The sequence below is a fragment of the Fringilla coelebs genome, assembly GCF_963513975.1.
Source record: "Fringilla coelebs genome assembly, chromosome: 4".
Lineage (NCBI taxonomy): Eukaryota > Metazoa > Chordata > Aves > Passeriformes > Fringillidae > Fringilla > Fringilla coelebs.
The window spans coordinates 56,887,747-56,908,676 of record NC_140032.1 but is presented as its reverse complement, the minus strand read 5'-3'; the positions used below and the strand labels follow the sequence as shown (position 1 = coordinate 56,908,676).

Below are 20,930 nucleotides of genomic sequence, written 5' to 3'. Positions count from 1 at the left end.
GGCATCACAGGACTTTCAGTGTTGAATAAAGCTGAAACCAGTCTGACTCATCAATCCCAAAGTTAAACATCCTGACAGTGAGATAAAGATGTGGTAGACCTGGCAAAGTACCTGATAAAGGAATAAACATTCTACAATACTACCAAAAACTTATCTAACGCTGCTAAGCCGACACAGCTGGCCTGAAGAGATCTGACAGTCAATCACTTGATACTATAAAAGCCCAGTCCCAAATTTTAATGGCAAGGTCTTCTAATGTATCCCTTCTTGGAGTGTATGTGTGCTTCCACACATTGATGTGCCCCAGCCATGGGGAACACCACTTCCCTTCCACACATCAGCTTCTCTTCTACTAACAAGGCATGTATTTTAAAAGCATCTCTCATTTACATGTGCTTTCCTAATTGATATCATTAAAAGAGGCTGAAAAAGAAAACAACCAAAGAACTGAGTAGTTGTAAGGAGCAAAAGGCATGCCAGGTCAGTTTCTTGTGTATAAACAAGAAATTCTATGGAAGTGTTCAGTCATTAGAGTAACTGCTGAAAGGAAAAGTCCAAGACGAATTTATTCACATTCAAGAAGCAGACAGTGAGCTACAATGCCCAACCAGAAGGATCTTCCCCAGAAAAAAAGTAAAGAGCAATGCAAGCAAACACTTCAATAAAGTACAAAACTGTCATCCTTGGCCCTTTCACAGGAAGTCCACTCATCTGTTTCCCACATGCTGCACTATTTACATTGGAAGGAGAAGAGGAATGCCTTTTCTTTGCAACCTCATTTGTCTGAGTCTACATAAAGTTCTCATTGAAGCAGTGCTCATTTGACAAAGCCTTGAATTTCTGCAGAAAATCACACAGGGAGAGCTGCTTCTGACCTTACACACCCAAACAAATGAAAGCTGAGGCACGGCCAGATTAGTCACACGAATGAAAGCAAGGCCTGCAGATGTGTCCCACAGCAGACAGGAGGAGGGGACAGGGAGGGCAAACTGCAAGGAACTACCACATGGCAAGAGACTGGAATGATTCATAACTCATGGTGCCAAAAAAGGCACCCCTTCTCCTCTTTTTATTCTCAGCAGGCTTGACTTGGTAGCTCAGCCTAGTTTACTTCTTTATTCAGTAAGTGGTGAACAGCAGACACATTCACTTGCATTCCCCTGTGCAAAATGCTTCAGAAACTCCTGAGATATCCCATGATAACACCACAGAAATAAACTTCCTATGAAACTGGTAAGAAATTAAGATCCTGGCTGGACAAAGTATTTCAAAACTCTCTCTATCTCTATAATGGACTGATTGCAATAAACCCAAGTCAGTTTACTTCACTCATTTCAGAAACGTAAGTTTTATGAGGTGACAAGTGATGACAGAGTGGAATACAATTAACCTGAGAATAAGAGAATATCTGTAACAGCCAGTTTGGACCTCTCTTATCCTTGCCAAACAACCCACATCCCCCTTCCTGGAGTTCTTTCTGATGAGCCTAAAAAGACTTTGACATTGATACAGGTTTACATACACAGAGTATTTATAGTTCAATTGTCAGAAGGATTTATCATAACCCCCAAGGGTTCAGTGACTGGTTCTTCACAGGTCCAGGGGCTCAGCAGAAACCACTTTCTTCCTCATGGCCCAAAATTTAAAGGAAAACAAACACACGACACTGAACAAGCACCAGGCAACTCTGCATCGGCAGTATAAGGACCTCTGTTTCTGCTGGGTTTTTTAGGACACCATTATCAAATATATAGTGAAATGATTGCTCTAGAGGTGACATTCACAGATGGTTTGGAACAAGCACAGGGTCAAAACCACACCATAACCGGTCAGTCCCAGCTCCCCAGCACAGGGGTTGTGCTCTCAGGTAGGACTGTGACTGTCCCTGTGCCCCAAACCTTTCCCTCCATCCCAGCTCCAGTGACTGAGGACACTTCATCTTTTACAAAGCTATCCAATGCCTGAAGGAGCTGGGATTTTCTGCATCATGAATATTTTCCCCCCTTTTGTTTGTTGGGCTTTTTTTCCTTCAAGTCACATCTTGGCTGTGTTTCAGCTTGTTAAACCACTAAACCACCATTAAACCACAATTACCACCCAGCAGCAAGGGGTGTCCTTGTCAGCTTTAAGAGAAGGGTTCAGGGGGAAGGAGAAACATGATGCTGCTGCAGGAAGAGTTACAAAGCCATAAAGCCAAAGAAATCCCTGAAAGGAGCTCAGCTCCACTGAGGACTATGGGTGTGGGAGACCAAATATTCCACATTGCTGTCTATCCCTGCTAGCTCTTTTACAGCCTTTCCTGGGAACTCTGTAATGTGCAGACAGACAACTCCAGTTAAGCCTGGTGCATATTTGGTGTCTGACACTGACATCTGTACAATCCCCAGCTTGGATTTCCTTATGCTACATCCACACTCTTTCAGTTTGGGAATGACACAGGCCCCTCCAAACATCGCTTACAAAGTATTTAGATGGTCATGGTCAAGCACAATTGTGCAACACCTAGAATTTTTGGCTTGCTGGGTTTGGTATGGTGTTTTAGAGCCAGTGTTCCCATCCAAATTGCTTCTGTAACAGCTAGTTCCTGCAGCAATAATACTAATTTAATTACTAATAATATTAATAAGAACACTGACTTAAAAGTAAAATGAAAACAGCTCCTGAAGGATTCATTATTACTTTGATCATGAACTGAAAAGGACTTCAGGCCAAAATAATTTCAAGCATCTACACAAACCTAAGAAGCCCTGGAAGTTACTTGAAGAATTAGTCTGTCTTTACTACAACCGGCATGCAGAAATGCACAGGTGCACATACCCACAAAAGAAGAGAGGGAGCTCTTAATTTAGAAAACAATTTAAAATCTGCGCAGGCAGATTCACACTGCATAGCAAGTGTGTGACAAAACTCTCAGAAATACTTCCATGTCCTCTCCTCATGAGCAATTCCAAAATCCACACACTGTCATGAACACATAGCTCTGCTTATGCCCCGAGCCTCGCACTGCTTTCTGAGGGAATGAATAAGGAAATCAGGATAATAAACTAAAAACCAAACCCAAACGAAACTGCCTAAGGCACACAAAAGAGATGCCCCACTGGCAGTGATACTGTGGGGGCCACAGATACTACAAAGAATAAGCAGTGATTGTTTTGAGTGGTTTTTTTTTTTTTTTTTGTAATGAAGATGGGGTTAGAGAGCTTCTAAGGTTATTTCTTTTTTGAAAGATATTCCATTAAAATTACAGTACACATTTTCATCCCAGTCTGTCACATGTGCCAAGAGGAGCTGAAGGACCGTATGGCTCTCTTGTGTGCAAGAAGGGGGCTGAAGCTTTCTCCCTGGTCTTTAAATAGCTTGCCTAGTCAAGAGGCTGTGCCAGAGTAGTTTCAAGCAAGATGTCAAAAAAGTCACCTCTCAGAGAGAGTTGGCCATGCATTATTTCAGAAGCCACCGTGTGACACTGCTGAGATGTGTGGGCTCAGACAAGGCCAGGGGCAGTCAGAGCACACAGAGTGTGCAAGGACAGGGACAGGAGGTCTGGAGCAGGCATTAACTGGAACGGATACAGGCAGCCTCTCAGGCAAGCGTTAAGGTGTCGCAGACCTTTCTGTTCCTTCTCATCTCCGTAATTTCCATCCCACTGCTTATCCCTGCTATTTGCAAGCCTCTGCTGTCACAGCCCATTTGGAGCTGCCCCCTGACATCCTATGCACAAACAAGCTCCTTGTTTCTCCACCTCCATCTTAAGTGAAACTGGTGCTGCAGGTACCCAGGCAGTGTAGGAGAGGAACAGCTACAGCACGAGTGCATTGCCTGGTATCTCCTCCTAATTAAAACTGAAATGTGTGTGTGTGTACAGCTCAAGCATGCCAGCTATTGCTCTTTGCCTGATCTCAGACTGAGTTATTAGCACCAACAAAAGCCAAGCAAGTGGTGCAGCAACAATGAGAAAAGCCAATTATGAGTTCCATGCCCTTCATTCTGCTGTCAGGTTTTCTTTGTTGCCTAATGAGAGCTTTGCCCCTGCAACTATCAGCAGAGAAGGTTGCCAGCTCTCAAAGCCAAACAAACAAACCAATCACATTTTCAGCTGCTTCCCATTTAATACCATGCTTTAATAGATTTGAATAGGAATATCTAGTTTTAAATTTATTTTTTCATGTCAACTGCACAGTCATTGCCACTTGTATGCAATGAAGACCACAAAACTGCAAAGTTCACTGCATGAAGGCTTAATTTGAAAACAACAGGCAGGACAAAAATCAGACTGAAACCTACCATCCTGTCCTGACTTCACCCATCTGTGTTCAGCCAGAGCAGGAGGAGATCTTGCATACTAGATGCATTCTCCTCCTCACACACAAGTCACGCTAGTGATAGCAAGCCAACTTACTCTCCAAAGCATCTTCCCGCGTGTAGTTTTGTGCAGTTAAAAATCCATCCTCTCTGTGCTACAGACAGATGCAAGATGGACACACACAGGGCAGGTTTCCAAAATGACCCAGCCAACAAGAGACAAGGCATATTTTAACCAAGCCTCTACTAATCCTGATGATGGATGCAATAATGTTCTGCCATGTATTGAAAGAGGCTGCCAAAGTTTGAAGCTCAAACCGTATTGTTGATTGACACAAATACATAAACATAAAAATTCATAAAGGCGTTCACACACTATCTTGAGCAACACCAGACACCAAGCAGATTCTCTGCCAAGGATATTTAAGTGTTCCATATCACAGAACATAAGTCCTACAACTATTTTCGTATTTCAAATGAAAATCTGTAACACCTCTTATATTGTACCAAATATTTGCTAGAAAATAACTGCTAAATAACCCATAACTAGAAAATAATAATTTTAAAACTTCATGAAGTAGGTATTTTAAATTATGAGAAAAAGACAAAGAAAACCTGTCATGCAATCAATGTATGCTTTGCTACCAGCAAATTTTCTTTCCCTAGAAAGCACACAAAGTCCATGTACAACGTGGTATTTTCCCATGTGCACTAACCTAGTTCATGGCCTTGTATTCCCTGAGCTATGGATCAGGGATATTTTAATTGCTTGTAGCTAAATGGATTGGAAACAATAGAAAATGACTTGGTTTTGAAGCACATCCTGGTGAAACTTAGTAACCACAACAGCTCCCTGAGGCATAAAACCACACTTTCATTTCCAGCCCAAAGATTCCATCAGCACCCAACTCTTCTAACAAAACACAACTTCCTTAGCTCTGGCATCAACAGCCACTTGGGTGAACCTGGGAAAACAACACTGCTGCGGCTGCTGCAATTTAAAAAAACCCTGCAAACCACTGGAGAAGTGACTACACAGGGGAAACAGGGATGAAAAGCTAACAAAACCACCAAAATTGTGTCAACTAAGAAAGATGCAGGCAGATAGTCAACACAAGATTTTCTTCTGATTTCTTTCATGTTAAGAAATTGTAGGGATTTGGGGTTTTGCTTGTTTCCTTTTTAAAGTTCATGCAAAAAGTATTAGTTCTTTTAAAAGGAAAAAGGTGGAGCTTGAGCTAAAGCTTACAAGTGTAAGTCTTTGCACTGTTGCCTGTGAGCTTTGGATTAACTCAATAACAAATCAGGCTAAAGTGTGTGCAAATACTTCAAAGCAAACTGTATTTTAGGGATGAGACCACCCCTTCCTTGACTTCACACTTCCCTCATATGCAAGGGGGGAATACTTGTATATATTTAGGTTTTCCTTGGTGCTATTTTTCTATTGAGCTCAAAAACATTTCAGAAATATACAACAAAAAGGGACTTACATTCCTGTAAGGAAACCTTTATAGACATAATTTGTTTAAAATCTCAAATCATATGCTCAGTATGAGCTCAGTATGACTTAATGACTGACTTCATAAACTATGGCTACAGATTTTAAAGGCCATTTTATTACAGGGAATATTGTCTGAAGTTTCATTACTACTGTAAAATAGAATAGAGGTACTATTTGGCAGCAGAGTCCCTTTAACAGCGGCTTGAGCTGTTCCAGGAAATTCAGGAAGCTGCTGTCACAGAACAACAAATCTGTGAGAAGGGAAGGCAATTTTCTCAGCAGGTTGCCCAAGACTAGGATTAATTTTCACAGGAGAAATTACTGCAAGACACATCATTTTTGGCACAGAAGAAGAAAGCTCACTCCATTTCAACAGAAACATGACAACAACAACAACAAAAAAAAACAAAACCCAAACATAAGGTAGAATACAAAAGGATGAAAAGAGAAAATTAAACACAAATAAAACTGAAATAGCTGAAGTTTTATAAAAACCTTATATCAGATTCTCTTTGTGGCAAGCAGTAACAAGGTAGCACCCACTGCAGCAGCTGTAAGAAATACATGTTTGGGGAAGCACTTGTTTGAGTTTTGCTTTGTTTGAGTTTGGCTTCAGGTAGCCAGATGGGTGGGTTAAGCTATGGACAATGAGCAGCAACAAGCAACACGTCGTGGGTGTCCCCTCTCACCAGCCTAGTTTTTCAACCTAATGGAGGGAGACTGGAATAATTCCAGCAAATTAAAGCAAAGCTAAAGTAGATCTGCTTGACATTGCTTCCACTGTTAAGTTTCACTTCTGTAGTTCATGGAAACCAAAACCTATTTGTGCTTTTTGCTGTATGCACACTAAAGCAATGCTGAGGCACTACAGAAATGTACAGATAAAGCCTTTGAAATTACACTATAAAAGCATTTGTTTTCTCATTTGTGTTTATACCGCTTGCATGATGTCACAAGACTTCACTGTAGACTACAAATCCAATCTACCAGTCTCAGAGTCTACAAGAGCATTCTAAAATAATTTGTCTGGGTTCTATTTCAGGTCCTCTGTGGGCACCAGGGTTTCACCAGCAGCTCGCCTGTAGCCGAGTTCCCTGTGGACAGTTCCACAAGCACACTTAACTCATTTGAGTCCACTCCTCTCTTTTCCAAGGCAACATCAAAGTTATTCCACTAGAAAAATGCCACACCACCTTCTCTTCTGCTCCTGCCCACACCTTAACTCAGCAGCCCAGCTCCAAGTGAAGAGAACGGCTCCAGCCTGTTACTGCCCTCCTTGCAGGTTTGAAAACAAATCAAACCATTCCCATAAGCTTTCTTCAGCTGACACTGAATGATCCTGGCAATTTAAGCACTTTACATCAAAATACTCAGCAAACAATGGTTGTACTGTCCTGTTCCTGCGTGGGCACCTGCAGGAAATAAAACATTCTTTAAAGATTTTACACGCTTTTCTAACCCCGAGATGGATTATTTTGCTCAATCTAAAAATAAATACACGGGCCTCCTTGTGTTCAAACAGCGTAAGAAAAACAAATTGCTGTTTTGTCTTTCTTCGACTGAAGTAGCCAAGGGGGTTGTGTCCTAGGGGAACAGATTGTTGATGTGTTTTAATGAAGGAGTCGTTACAAATTCTGAGCTGCGACAAAAATTCGTGCATCTCTTGTTAGCCTCCATCTAATAATAATATGACTGAAATCCAAGCAAAGTAAGGACAGAAGTGAAGTGCAGCATCACCTGTACATTGCCATGCAGACCAGGACTCCAGCCAAGGCTGATTATCTCTCTAGTAAATTGCTCTGCATAAAGAATCTCCACACAAGAGCACCTCTCCTCTGCAATGGCCATCTGTACAGTAGCTCTCAATACTCTAGTTCTAACCCCTTGATTCCACAAAACTTTCTTACCTCCTGTCCCCTTAAGGTCTCTCCAGTAAATAATTTTTAATACTGTTTAATGTGAATCTGTAAGTATTGTGTCCATAAAAGGCTGAGGTTGTGTCCCCTTGTTCCCTGCAGAATGAATACACAATTTTCTTTCAATGGAAGTATTTGAGTGAGAGCAGCAAGCCGCTGTTTCAGGTATTTTCTCAGGTCCAGTACCACCTCATTGCAATTTATGCTCATAGATATACTTTTACAGTATTTTGAGTAGTCTGACTCTAGCCTACGCCAGAAAAAAGCTGGTCACTGCAGCTGAAACAACAAAAGAAAAGAAAATAATAATTATGCTTGTTAAGACCATCAAGGAAATTGGGGCTTTTGGAGGTGAGAGGCATCCTGTGACTCAGAGGATCACTTCAGATAATTAACTGCTGCTATCTCTCAGAAATGCTTTCCATTTCCAAAGACCAGCTTCCCCTTGGAAAACAAGCAGAGTTAGATTTATGATGGCAGTGGTGGCACTCGGTGCACCTCCCCTTAAAGACTCAGTAAACAACACTTGGAGATGCAGGCTCTCCCAGCTGTTTGAAAGCACCCTCAGCTCCTCCCTCCATTACTCCTCCCTCCAATAGAAGTTTGGGAAATAAAACAAATAGAAGAGGCAGGCTGGAGCCTGGAGCAACATCAGCAGTCCCACGCCAGCACCCAGCACATCTCTGTGCTGCTGCTTGGGACAGACCACACAGCCTGGGAGCGAGCTAAAAGGCATCAGTCACCAGGACCAGTGCATCAAAGGAGAAGGCAAGTGGGAGGGACATGAATAAAGGGATGCTTGTTAGTACATCTAAGGATGGTATTCCCAAAGGGAAAAAAGAGAAGAAAACACATGTGTTGAAAGGATAGGAATTGTATCTTTCTCCCTAAGAAAATGAAGTTAACTCAGAGAGAGCCTACATGCTATTTTTAAACTTTAATGGAAATGGAAGAAATATCTTTAAATCCTTCCAAACCAAGGAACTTGACTTGCAAGGGAAAAAATAGCAGGATATCCTTTTGCTTGCAAAGGCAACTATCACTATTGTTTTATAACTGACCTAAATGCAAAAAAACCTATTTCTAGATTTTATGTTTTGTGGATGGAACAGCAAGGTGCCTTAGTATTATCACCATTATCATGTCTACACAGATGAAAGTTATCCTCCTCAAGACAAATATTGGACAGTCTCTTGGAAGCTCCCTGTCTTGCTAAAGACAATGGAAAAATCAAAGCAAGTCCTGTCCATCAGTTACCTGGTCACTCTTCAATTTTGTATGCTAAACAGAGTGACCAGGTAATTGACAGTAGCCTAACTTGAAAGCAGCTTAACTTACACTTTCAGCTCTAAAAGCAGCATCCGAGGTTGACACAGTCCTCTCCCAGGAGATGTTTGTTATTACTCAGCTGAGCACGCACAGACACTTTCATCCTCTCCTCAGAAAACAGCTTTGTGCACTCAAGCAAAAAGCTCATGGCACCCTGAGCTTGTTTGTCAGGTGGGAAGAGAGGCCAGGGCTGGACAGAGCCTTCTAGAACCTTCTTTGCTTATGCTGTGCCTAGAACAACCAGTCCACAATATTTGAAATCTGTATATAGAAGACACTTGCCTTTGTCGTGATTCAAAATACAAGGTTCCTTAAAAGACATTTTTATCATTCCCTAGACTCTGCATTAAAGGCTGCAGATGGTGTGCCCCAAGTCCCAGAAATTCCTTCTGGCCAGGCTTACACACTGCAGAGTTGTCACACACAGTTTTTAGCTGCAGCCAAGCAAAGCAGGAGGTGCTGAGCTAACATACCTGGCTGGCATTTGAGAAGTGATCCTTGTCACTCAGGTGTAATAGGAAGGCTACAGGCCATCAGCCTCCCAGGCTCAAAAAGCTATCAGAAAACAAAGCAATGCTGAGAGGATGGGAGAGGAGCAGTCCACTCTTTCTCTCCTTTTTTGTATAATCTGAAGGGAATAAATTATTTTTTTGCTTCTTTAACATACTGTCTGAATGGCCTGGAATTAAAATCCAAACAAGGAGAGATGGTTACAAGAAATACCAAGACACCAACCAACCTCTGCCTAAGGAAGAGCTTTCTCCATCTTTTCCTGATGCATCCTACAGACAGCAAACTGGAGAAGACTACAGACATTTCCAGATTTTCTGTATCATTGTTTCACTGCCCATCATTTCCCTCAAACATAATTGCTCAAATGATGCCAATGTTTGTGAAAAGTTCCCACGAACCAATGGCAAAATACTCAAATAATTTAAAATACCTCACGGATGTGAGCAGGCAGGTTCATAATTTGTCACCATGATGGATAGGGCTCACCACCTTTGTGTACTGTGACATTTTTATGTCCTCTCAGGCAATGTCTCTACATTGTAATAGTTTCACATGCAGTCCTTGGACTCCTGAAAGCTGGACAAGCATTTCCCTACGTGTGCACCACAGAAGGCTCTGAAGAAATGTCTAAGGGAAGGGTAGGACGTACCCAAGGGGTTACTGCTACCATAGCAAACAGAAAAATAAATACCACACTGCTTTTCCTCTTGTTTTCATTATGAAAAAATGTGCAATATTATTGTGGTAACATCAATACTGTGTTGGCAAAGAGGGGCAGGAATGGAGCTGACCTGCACCAAGGAGGCAAAGGATGTCCTTTGCACTGGTAAAGCACAGACAGCATTCCTTCAGCACACCCAGCCAAGGATTAACAAAGCAAAAATGCAAAGAGACAAGCAATGTGACAGCCCAAGAGCACCTTCAGTAAAATGCCTACTTCAAGTGAAAACATTCAGGCTGAATATACCATACCTTTCACCTCTAGAGAACAGATGGTGTCCAGCCAAGTCTGAATTACAACTTGGTCTGAACAGCAGTGAGCTGACAGGCTGATGAAAGAAACCAAAGTATTCCTTGTCTGAGAAGGAATAGGTTGAATCTAACATAACTTTGTCTCCTGTTACACTAACTCACCCTATATCTTCCCACAACCTCTAGCATTTTTCATAAGCCACTGCTATTCAAAACACAACATGCATAAGTCAAGTTAAAAAAAAATAGTGTTCTTAAACCAAGTTAAAAATATATAAGCTTTAGAAGAAATAGATACCACAGAGTTAATAAGGAATCATTCCACACACTGTTTATTTTACAACAAACTTGTAAAACGCTCAGTCGCTCTGCCAGTTTGCTCTTTCTACAGACATAGAAACATACTTGTAAATACATACAGCAGTTAACCTTAAAAAGCATGGGGAAGTGCTCACCCACTTCTCCCCTTGGGGGTGCTTTCAATTCAATACTGTATTAAAACAAATACTTGCATTTAGGCTCTAATTCAAGACAAATGCTCTTAAAATTATGCCAATACAGAAACTGAATTCTCTCATCTCCCTAGAAAAGGAAAAAAATAAACATTGCTATGTTGTTGCTATTCTTTCTAACTTTGAGCAGTGAAAAAGATCTGAAAACTTTAAGTAGGTTTTTTTGACGTTTTTTAATGGTCAATTTTCTCTTTTTACTTAGTGAAGCTTAGTAAGCCAGCCAAGATAACATTTCTGACTGTGGCATAACCTAAGCTACCTGGCGATCTCTTGAATAGCAAAAGTTACTGCTTGTCTTCAAAGGAAAGTGCACATTTGAACAAGTCACCTAAACTGGAGTTTCTGTAAGTAGTGGGAGTTTAGGTCAAGTTTCCTAACTGGTTAAACATTAGTCTACAAGCCAAGTACTACTGAGCTCTATTTCCTTAGCAGCCAAAGCAAACATCACCCTTGTTCCTTCCTCCTTTGATTCCAGAAAAGCTCCATCTGAAGAATAGGCAGAAAGGCCAAAGTGGTTGAATTCAATATCCTGGAAAAGAAGGACTCATAGAAGGTCATAGTGTCTTTTATTAGATGAAGGAGGCTGTAGGGAAGGGAGGGGACAGAGGACACTTTCCAGCATCCAGCCCTTGTTGGGTCTGAAATGGGCACAAAGTGATGTCAGCTGCAGTTTGTCTCCCTGTGGTTTGGTACATGCAAAGGAAGCTGGGCTGATGGCAGAGCCTCTCTGGGAATGCACCAGACCTTTTGCCTGGAGTAGAATGGACTGCCAAGATACCCCTGATTGCATGCAAAAAGAGCATCTCAATATCTAATGACATTTATGAACTATTTGACCCATGGAACAAATTGGCAACAAAATGCAACACTGCTAAAGCAGTTTGGAGGAGAAATTGGTGTATCAAAAAGCAGGAGATACAAAAATTAGGAGTATCACCTTTTCCAACAGGGAATTAAAATATTCTGCTGGCTTGAAACAATACAGCACTATTTTATTGTCTAAGTAATAAATGCTCATCATTATGAAGATAAAAACTGGTATCTAAAGCTTGGGAGGGAGAAGGATGTTAAAGATACTTCAGACAGCAACATTGTTAGACATCAGAGAAAATGAAAAATGAGACCTGAAACTTCAAAGCACAGAATAACAACACAAGGAAACAAGAGAGGCATAACTCATATAAAAACTGACTGCACTGAGTAGTGTGCCAGGGCAGGAACACTGCTACTTGCTGACTTCTTTTCAAAAATTACCATATTGCTGTAGTCAAGCTTTGGTGAGCTCTGGCAATCTCATGCTCTACCCAGGGCCATCAGGAAGCCCTTCTCCATGCAGGACTGTACCAGCTCATACATACAGCAGGGGAGGTCCTCTCCCCTTGATGCTGGTGCTGGCTGAAAACCACAGAGCTGACCAACACCTCAGTGAGGCACCTTCCTGCTGCAGCACCCACATGGGGGAAGAGCACTGTGATCAGTGCCCAAGAAGCAAAAGCAGTACCACCAGACTTGTCATAACCCACATCATTGTGCTGATCCATATGCCTATGGAGCATCCTTAAGCTGCAAAATGCCACTTCCACCGAGGCTCACTGGTAGCCAGCAAAAAAAATCCCATAAAGTAAGAAATAGAACACAAAGCACATGCTAAACATTTTCCTATACTCAAACCAAGCAAAGAATTAGATCAAAGTCCAGGAGGTGCTCAAAGTAGCATTATGAGAGCGCTAATGTGATGACCAATGTAGGAAGATAAATCTTCTGTTTCATTCCTGAAAACACATCTCTTGAACCAGGAGTCTACAGCCAAAATAATTCAGAGGCTTGAAACAAGCAGATTCACTCTCTGAGGAAACATCTCCAGTGGCATTTGTGACCAACAAAGCAAAGACCTCCAGGCTGGCACTTACCTATGAAGTACTGCTTGGCCAGGGAGAAGCACAACCACACACAGGTGTTTTAAGACTTGCCTCGTTTATAAGCTTTTTCATCCTTCAGTAACTAGAGAAGTTAACTCCATTTACATGAGGCAGCCAGCAATTATTACAAGACTCACCGAAAACACTCCCCTCTCCCTGCCAGCCCGTCCTTCAGCAACCTGCCCCCAGTCAGATGTAAAAGGCAGACCCAGACACGGCCTCCACTGGACTTCACGGGGCCGGGTGCCTGCCTGGCTTCCACCTGGTCCCGCTGAAGCCAACTGCTGACCCCACCCTGGCACCGGCTGTGTGCTGCACTTACCTCTCTGAACATGTCTTACTGCCTTCCCACATGGCAGGGCAGATTTCCTGTTTTCATACATTGCCTTGTCAGCCCTAATCAGTGTCAATAGGTTATGGTGTCTTTTGTGCTGGCGGCGTCAGCCCTGACAGGAAAGAACTTTTAATCTCTTCCCTCACACCGAGCCATGAGAAGCTGCAGGCGCTCCCAGACATAACTCCCTTGGCTCCTCTCCGAAAAATTCTCTCAAGCACTCTGTTGCTTAGCAATATTTGCCTTCCCCCTGTACGGTTCAAATTGGCAACATCTGTCCCTTTGGCACTTTCCACTAGTGCAAGAAACAGTGTGGAGAGTTTCAGAAATCTACAGAGAGGTTGGTGGAGGATGATTCGCGTGAGCCATCAGAGCTGCTTTGGCATTTTATTGCAGGTTTATTTCCAGCCTGGATAGAAAATGTGGCTTCTTCCAAAGGAGATGCACACAAGGGAAAAATCCTCTTTTGCATCCAGTGGGACTAACCTATTAAATCAAATACTAGTAGCTTTTTCTGTTTACATAACTACACCCACATGCTCTGGCTTGGTTTAGCTGAAAAACCCAAACAAAACACAGCATGACATACAATTTTTTCCTGTCAACTGGGATTGACTGTGACTTCTCCTAAGATATTGCATGCTCATCAAGTGAGAGAAAAACAAGAGAAGCCAAAATGTGTTTATGCATTTAAAAATGCAAAAGCTGTGTGCTATCCTGACCTCATAACCACTAGGCAAACCCCCAAACTGCCTGTGGTCCATTCAACCATCCCAAGAGGCGGTGATCACAGTCATTGCCTCTGGATGTACCTGCAACCCCAGCAAGTGAGAAATTAAAATAACTTAAGAGCATAAAAAATACCAACTGCTTTCACTTCTGAGAGCCAAAAGGGAACATGGAGAAGACCCAAGTGAAAGTATTTGTCTTTGGGCACTTGGTATGACAATGAGCAGCAGAGAATCTCACAGTAAACCTTCCTCTGGTTGCTATTCATTTCTGCTCACACCACAATGCCCAAGGGTTGTGAGAAAGGCCTTGGCCAGCACAGCTTCAGATATTTACATGCAAGTTGTTAGGGAAGCCTACCAAAAATGACAGTTTCAGCTCTTATGGTGAGGATGAGGTTTACTTTTTTTACCTTTAAAACTTTTCTTACTCAAAACAGTCAGAAAAAGTAACAATTCTCATTCATGTTTGGTCTGCTTCTTTAGCAGTCACACACCAGCAGCAAGACGAATTGACACAATGCCTGTGGGGAAGCATGGAAACCCTTCCCAATCACCTAAGGCACTTCTGATTATAAAAAGGGCAGCAGAGGTGACACAGAAGTAACACCTTGTTACCTGTCTTGGTGCAAAGCAAGGAAAACAAAATAGTAAAAAAAGGAATACAAGGGGTGAGAGGAAAAAAAACCCAAAGAAAGCACAATCTCCCTTATATTCAGTAAATGAGAAATACATAAAAGATTGGTAGAAAGATGACAGTAGCTTAATGCTGACTACTGTGTATTCATTACATAAGGCAAACAGTGATACACATGTCTTTAAAGATTTTCATTTTGAAAGGATGCAGAATTAAAACAATATATTTATTCCTACTTTACAGGGTTCACCTGTCTGACAGCTTCTGCCAGTAGAAAAATTCAGGTGCCATGAAGAGCAGCCCAGTGAAAAATTATCTACCTCAAACAGACTTTTTATATATTTGCCATCCAAACAACTTTGTAGGTATTTAGTAATTCCTATTTACTATATAACAACCACATTTTAATTGGTGAACATTGATAAATGTTTACAGAGGAAAACACACCTCAATGCAGCAACTTGAACACAAGGATAATACAGTGTTACCAAAATGACTTAACACATCTGGGCTGCTTCATTGTTGCTTAGGGGTTCTAAATTGGCTGCTTCCCTATTTGCTTCCCAGTTCACAGGCAGGAGAGTCTGATGAGGCCTCATTACACGAGGTAGAAGGACCCATGCCCTCACACCCCCAAAATTTTTGGGAAAACAAAGCCAAATCTTCAATGAGCATCAAGGGCCGTACATTCCTCCATACACCATGCCCTTAATAATGCTTGAGGATTTATAAACACTCTCCCTCAAAACAGCCTGGCTGCTTGTTCCCCTGCTGTCAAACTGATTCCCTTTCACACATCACAGTCTGTTCAATGGAAGCAATACAAGGGTCTTTGTTGGTTCTGCAGCCCTCCTAGAGGCATGCAGAGGGAGAATATGCCTTTAAAAGCATCTTTGTTTAGGTGCTGGAGAAGAGAAAAAACCTGGCACATGAAGAGAAGGGATACATCCAAGCTTCTTCATGTGTGCTATATTTTTAAGCCTTCTCACAACAAATTTGGAAAGTTGCCTTAAAGGGACAGTGATGACATTTGAAAGTGAAGGCTTTGATTTGGGGAAGAGGGGAAAGAGCCGTTCAGTGTCTCTGTGAATGCAAAGTGAGTCACTGCGCTGCTATCCACTGTGGATTCATTCACTCTGCAGTGAAACTGTGTGTCTATTTGGCCTGGAAGGCTGAACTTTTCAGTGTTCCCATGAGCAGGAGCTGTCAATAATGAATTCACAGCTGCAGGTGAAACATGCCTTAGAAATTCAATTAACCAGAACACATGTTGAGGAAATGGCTTTCCTAAGTCATGTCAAGGGAGACCACAGGAAAAACTGTATTTGGCATGTGGCTGTTCAGTAAAGTGGAGCCAAACAGTTCAGGGAAGAGGAGGGAAGAACAGCAGAGTTTCTGCTAGTCTGGACCTATTCACTGTCAGGGTCGTTGCAGGGCAGGAGCCTCCCCACAGCTCCTGTTTCACCAAGAACTAAAGAAGGGGATGACTTCCCAGCCAACAGACCCCCAAGCAGCCTCTCTTGTACAGGACATCCAGCACACAGGCCATATATCCAGGGGTGCCACCTCACTGTTTCTTCCTCTTCTCCCTCCAGTCTTCTGCCCTGGAGGGCTCTATTATCAAAGAGATGCTCATCACTGAGACCAAGCAGAAGTAAGCAAATGTGACAATGACAAGACTGAAAAAAAAGTAGAAATCAAAGCAATGTATTTTTAACTAGAGGTTACAGACCCATCATCCAAAATGCCTGTATTCCTCCCTGCCTGTGCACAGAAAACAATCAGGGGCTACAGCCCAAAGATCCCTACTGCAAAGCAGGATCATTCAGCATATTCACAAAAAAGGTTCCTCTATCAGCTTCAAAATGGACTAATCATATAATTAAAACCATGGTCCTGGCTTGTGCAAAAACATTTTTTTTTTTGTTATCTTCAATTCCTTTTTTACTGTGTTCTTACTTTGCCACAGACCAAAACAGAAGGAGCATGAGCAATGCTACTCCTGCACTGGCAGCTGTAGGATTTTCATGGGCACTTGGACTCACTCACATGCTCAACAGAAAGTGAGAAAAAGGTCTCATTCAGCACACAGCATCATATCTAATGCTGCCCTATCAAAATTCATATTAAACCACAGTTACATGAGATGACAGAAGAAGCATGGGAATGGGAAAAGAGATAAGACAATAATAAAGATGAGACAATACAATAATGTAGAAGGTGATGCCCTGCACTGCTTTCTTTCTCTCTCAGGAGTAAAATCTGGTTAAGCAAATAAGGTAATGTGACCTCAGTGAACTTCCTGTTTTGAGGTGTGATGTGCAATGCCAAACCTACTTGGTAGCAAATAAAGTCTCTCAGCATAAAAGCATTTTCACAACTTCTCAGCAATGTCATTTTAACAGTTTCCTCTCATTTCCCACAAGATACTGCCTACAGCCATTTGCAGTTGATCCACACCCTTTTCCATGAAAAACAGACTGCACTCACACTCTTTCTTTTCATTACACAGGCAGCAAAATACAATTTGAAACTATCTCCATAGCTCTCCTTGCCCAGCTGCCTTAGGACCATGGGATCCTAAATCCCATGGGGCATGGCAATAACATCAGGGCTGAAGGATGAGCACAGTAAATCTCCAAAATGTACCAGGGGACCAAGTACCTTTGAGCTCACAGGAGGGCAAGTCCCAAGGCAGGCAGAGTCAGTGTGCTGGTCCCTTGGGACAGCTGAAACTGGGCTTCAAAGGGCACAGGAAAAGGAGCTGCATTTGCTGAACAACACACGCACAACGTTGCTCCTCCTCTCCCACTGCTTTACCTGTTTTCTGCCTCCATCCCACATGACAAATCAGAGAGGCGGTCTTGGGTCAGCAAAAACAGATGGAGTACAACAAGGAAACTTGCAATATCAAGTCATACTTTCCTGTGGGTCTACAGTGAGATTTTACAAATGTACAGAGGAGAATCTGTGCTGTTCCCAGTCACAAAACCCAGGTGACCACAGAATCCACTGCACTGCTGGCTGTCCATATTCAGTGAGGATTTGGGGCCTCCCACCACCACTCAGAGTCCTCACACTCTGCATCAACACCTGATCTTCTCACCATACCATTTCCCCCTTCTTTTCAACAAGCCTTAGAGGAAAACAAAAATTATGGGCACAGAAGCAGGGTTGAACAATAAAACCTGCTACAGCCTCACTGAGAAAACAACAGAAAAATCACAGGAAGTGTCACATTTTGACCATTCAAACAGGTATCTCACACCCAGGTCAACCTCAAAATGCACCTTCCAACAGGGTAACCCACACACAGTCATCCCTGCTTCTGGCAGTCACTGCTGTTTGATGACCTGGTCTCCCACAGCCAAACTTACCCTGATCCAACAGGCATGACCAAAAATTGCACTCACCTCTATGGGCTCAGAAGGAGTTTCAAATTTGGATAGTTCTGCTTTGGCTTTTGCCTTCAAATCTGACAGATCTTCATCAGTCTCTTCCTTGGGCTCAGAAAGGGTTTCCAACTTGGATAGTTCAGCTTTAACTTTTGCCTTCAAATCTGAGACATCTTCATTGGGTCCTTCATGGTATTCCTCCAGGAGAGGTTTGAGCTCCAGGGATTCAAATGATGCCTGATCTTGGCCATCCATGGGTCTGACATAGGCAGTTGGTTTCTGCTGCATTGCACTGGCTTTTGATGTCAAAGAAGGGGGAAAAGTCTGAGAGGAAGGCTGAGTGGTGCTGGTCAAGGTAACGGCTGGGCTGTCCCGACTTTCCTTCTCCTGTGATCCCGTCACCAAGTCCTGTAATGATTTGGTTTGACTGTAGGTTGACCCATGACTTTTGCTGCTGTTCTGCGATCTGGAATTGATATGCTGGCTGGAATGTAGAGGTGACAGGGGTGCCACGGGAGAAGACAACAAACATGGCAGGAAGGGGGAAAGCGCCAGAGGGGAGGCCTGCAGGCCGTGAGCTCGACCTTCCCCGCTGCCAGGCTTGCCATTGTGGCCGTGGGGAAAACCTGCCTGAGTGTCCCGGCCACCACGGCCGTGCTCCTGGCCGCGGCTGCGAGCGCTGGGTAAGCTGTGGCTCTTGCTGTGCAAACCCAAAGCTGGTTCTGTTCCTGACTGTGCCTTTTGGTAGTGACTGGAGTGGCTTGGAGGACGAGGGGGTACAACCATGGGTCCTACGGGTGGACGGCGGGTCAGGTGCTGGAATGAAGATGGCAACGTACGGATGGCCTTCTCAGGCTGCCCAGGGGGAAACTGAGGGGCAGCGCTCTTTGGAATCCCTATAAGGTTTTGACAAGATTTGTTGCTCATGAACTCCTTGACCTCCTCATAATTGCCCAGCATGTTCTGAATTCGGCTTGACAACTCATCTCCTTTATTAGTCTGCAACAGAAGAACAAAGAGGTGGACATTTCAAAAGCCCCCCTAGAGATCCAGCTCAGGAAGAGACATTCTTCAGGATCTTAACTTAATCACTACACATCACCATGAGTGAAGTTAGGTAAGCTCATCTTGATCCTGCAAATCTCTCGACAAGCTTGGTGCACCTACAGCCTCCAGGAGTGCTAACATCAGATTCATTTGTTACACCCACAGCTGCAGACAGACAGGCAGCCAAGCTACTCCTGAGCACCCTTCCTCAAACTACAGAAGGCCAGCCTGAAGTCCATACTGTTCTTGCACAATCAACAGAGATTCAAGCACATACTCTGAGGAATTGAAATTAAAACAGGTAGGAAGATGCAGTGTTCGTATTTATCAGGCTCAAGTCTGCTACACCCTATGCAGAGCCACAGCTCTCCTCTTCCACCCCAACCCTCTCTCCTCCTCTCTTCCCTTCCCAGCCCCCGTACCATTACCTTGTAGGGTTCTGCAAAGAGGGGAGTTTTCTCAGAGAACTGTTTTCTGTCTTCCAGAACCTCCTGACTCCGTCTCTCTTTCTCTCGAATCCGCAGCAAGTTTCTGTCCTCATTGCACAAGCTTTACGAAGGAGAGAAAGGAAGGATGATTAACATGGTACAACAGTGATATCAACAAGTATCTACTCTGTACAGAAACCCTGGTTTCAGACAATGACATACATCCAGAATGAAAGCAACTTTGAAATCCATAGGATGGTTACATCTGACAAATCAGTTACATCAAGAATTTGCTGCACAACACAGTAATGTGGCACACAAGGTATATGCATCCTTCACAGTGATTTCTACTCCTGATACCATCCTTCAAGAACAGTGGGAAGGAAAAAAGCTATCCATCCATTTCATTGTGAAACAAATTGAGGAGCAGTCAGTGGGGGTGACAAGCACACCAGCTGGCAAATCCATTTGCAACAATAACTGTGAAAAACTAACATTCTTGTTGTTCAGACTTCCACCCCAACTCTTCACCCAGGAATAAAAGAATCCATTATTTTGAAGGTGTTGCCGCTTTCAAAGAACGAACGTTGCCTACTTGACAAAAAACAAGGCAAGGCTCCTTGGCAACAAACAGGCTTGAAAGCTGCTCACCAGGAAACCCATGCAGTTGCATTTAAAACAATCATGCAAATGTATTTGAAAGGTCTCAGAAACTCAAAAAACACCAGGTCAAATCCCCCTGTTCCTCCTCAACCACATCTGCACGCACTCAACTCCAGGAGCCCTACACCAAAGCACCAATAAACCTGTGTCACATGCACAGCAGAAAGACTTCATGGAAAGCCAGATCCTTTAAACTACACCTTGACTGTGAAATTCTACTGCAAAACAAGGGAATCTCTTGCTCTAATCTTTATAGACACTGGGGAAGGAAAAGCGTGCTGGCATCTCTCTCCTGCCTTATTTCTACTCTACTGCACAGTCTACTGTATACATACAATTCCTATATTCCTCTTCATACTTGCAAATTCCCAAGTGTCCACTTTGCAAGGGAAGAGCCTTGTCCTCCCCACCAGTGACATCTTCCCAAATGTCACACCAATAGCCACCTACTGAAAGTTTAATCATCCCTAGAGGAGAGGCAGAGGACTGGCTTTGCTGTAGCAGCTAACCAAAAGGTCTGACTGCTGCAGAGGGGGTTTCCTGACTCAATGGGAGCTCTGGAAAATGATGCTGACAGATGGCAAATTTCTATATACGGAACTGCAGTAAGGATATACTTGTACCACTAAGGCAGAAAAACATATTCAGGGGTTAGACTGTGCACATTTAGCATAGTTTCCAACTTTGCTAGTGTCAAACTGTTTCCGAATATAGCAAAACAGAAGGGCACAGTAATA

At 43.0% G+C, this 20,930-nt stretch overlaps 1 protein-coding gene across 1 annotated transcript in view; it reads right to left on the bottom strand.

The window, feature by feature from the left end:
• The window catches only part of AFF1 (ALF transcription elongation factor 1), a 67,265-nt gene that overhangs the window by 24,723 nt on the left and 21,612 nt on the right, over window positions 1-20,930 (bottom strand). The window contains exons 2-3 of the mRNA XM_084204572.1: window positions 19,531-19,651; window positions 18,074-19,054 (exon numbers count right to left, since the gene is read on the bottom strand). Of these exons, the coding sequence (XP_084060698.1) occupies window positions 18,074-19,054; window positions 19,531-19,651 (1,102 nt within the window). The remainder of the gene's footprint in view (window positions 1-18,073; window positions 19,055-19,530; window positions 19,652-20,930) is intronic.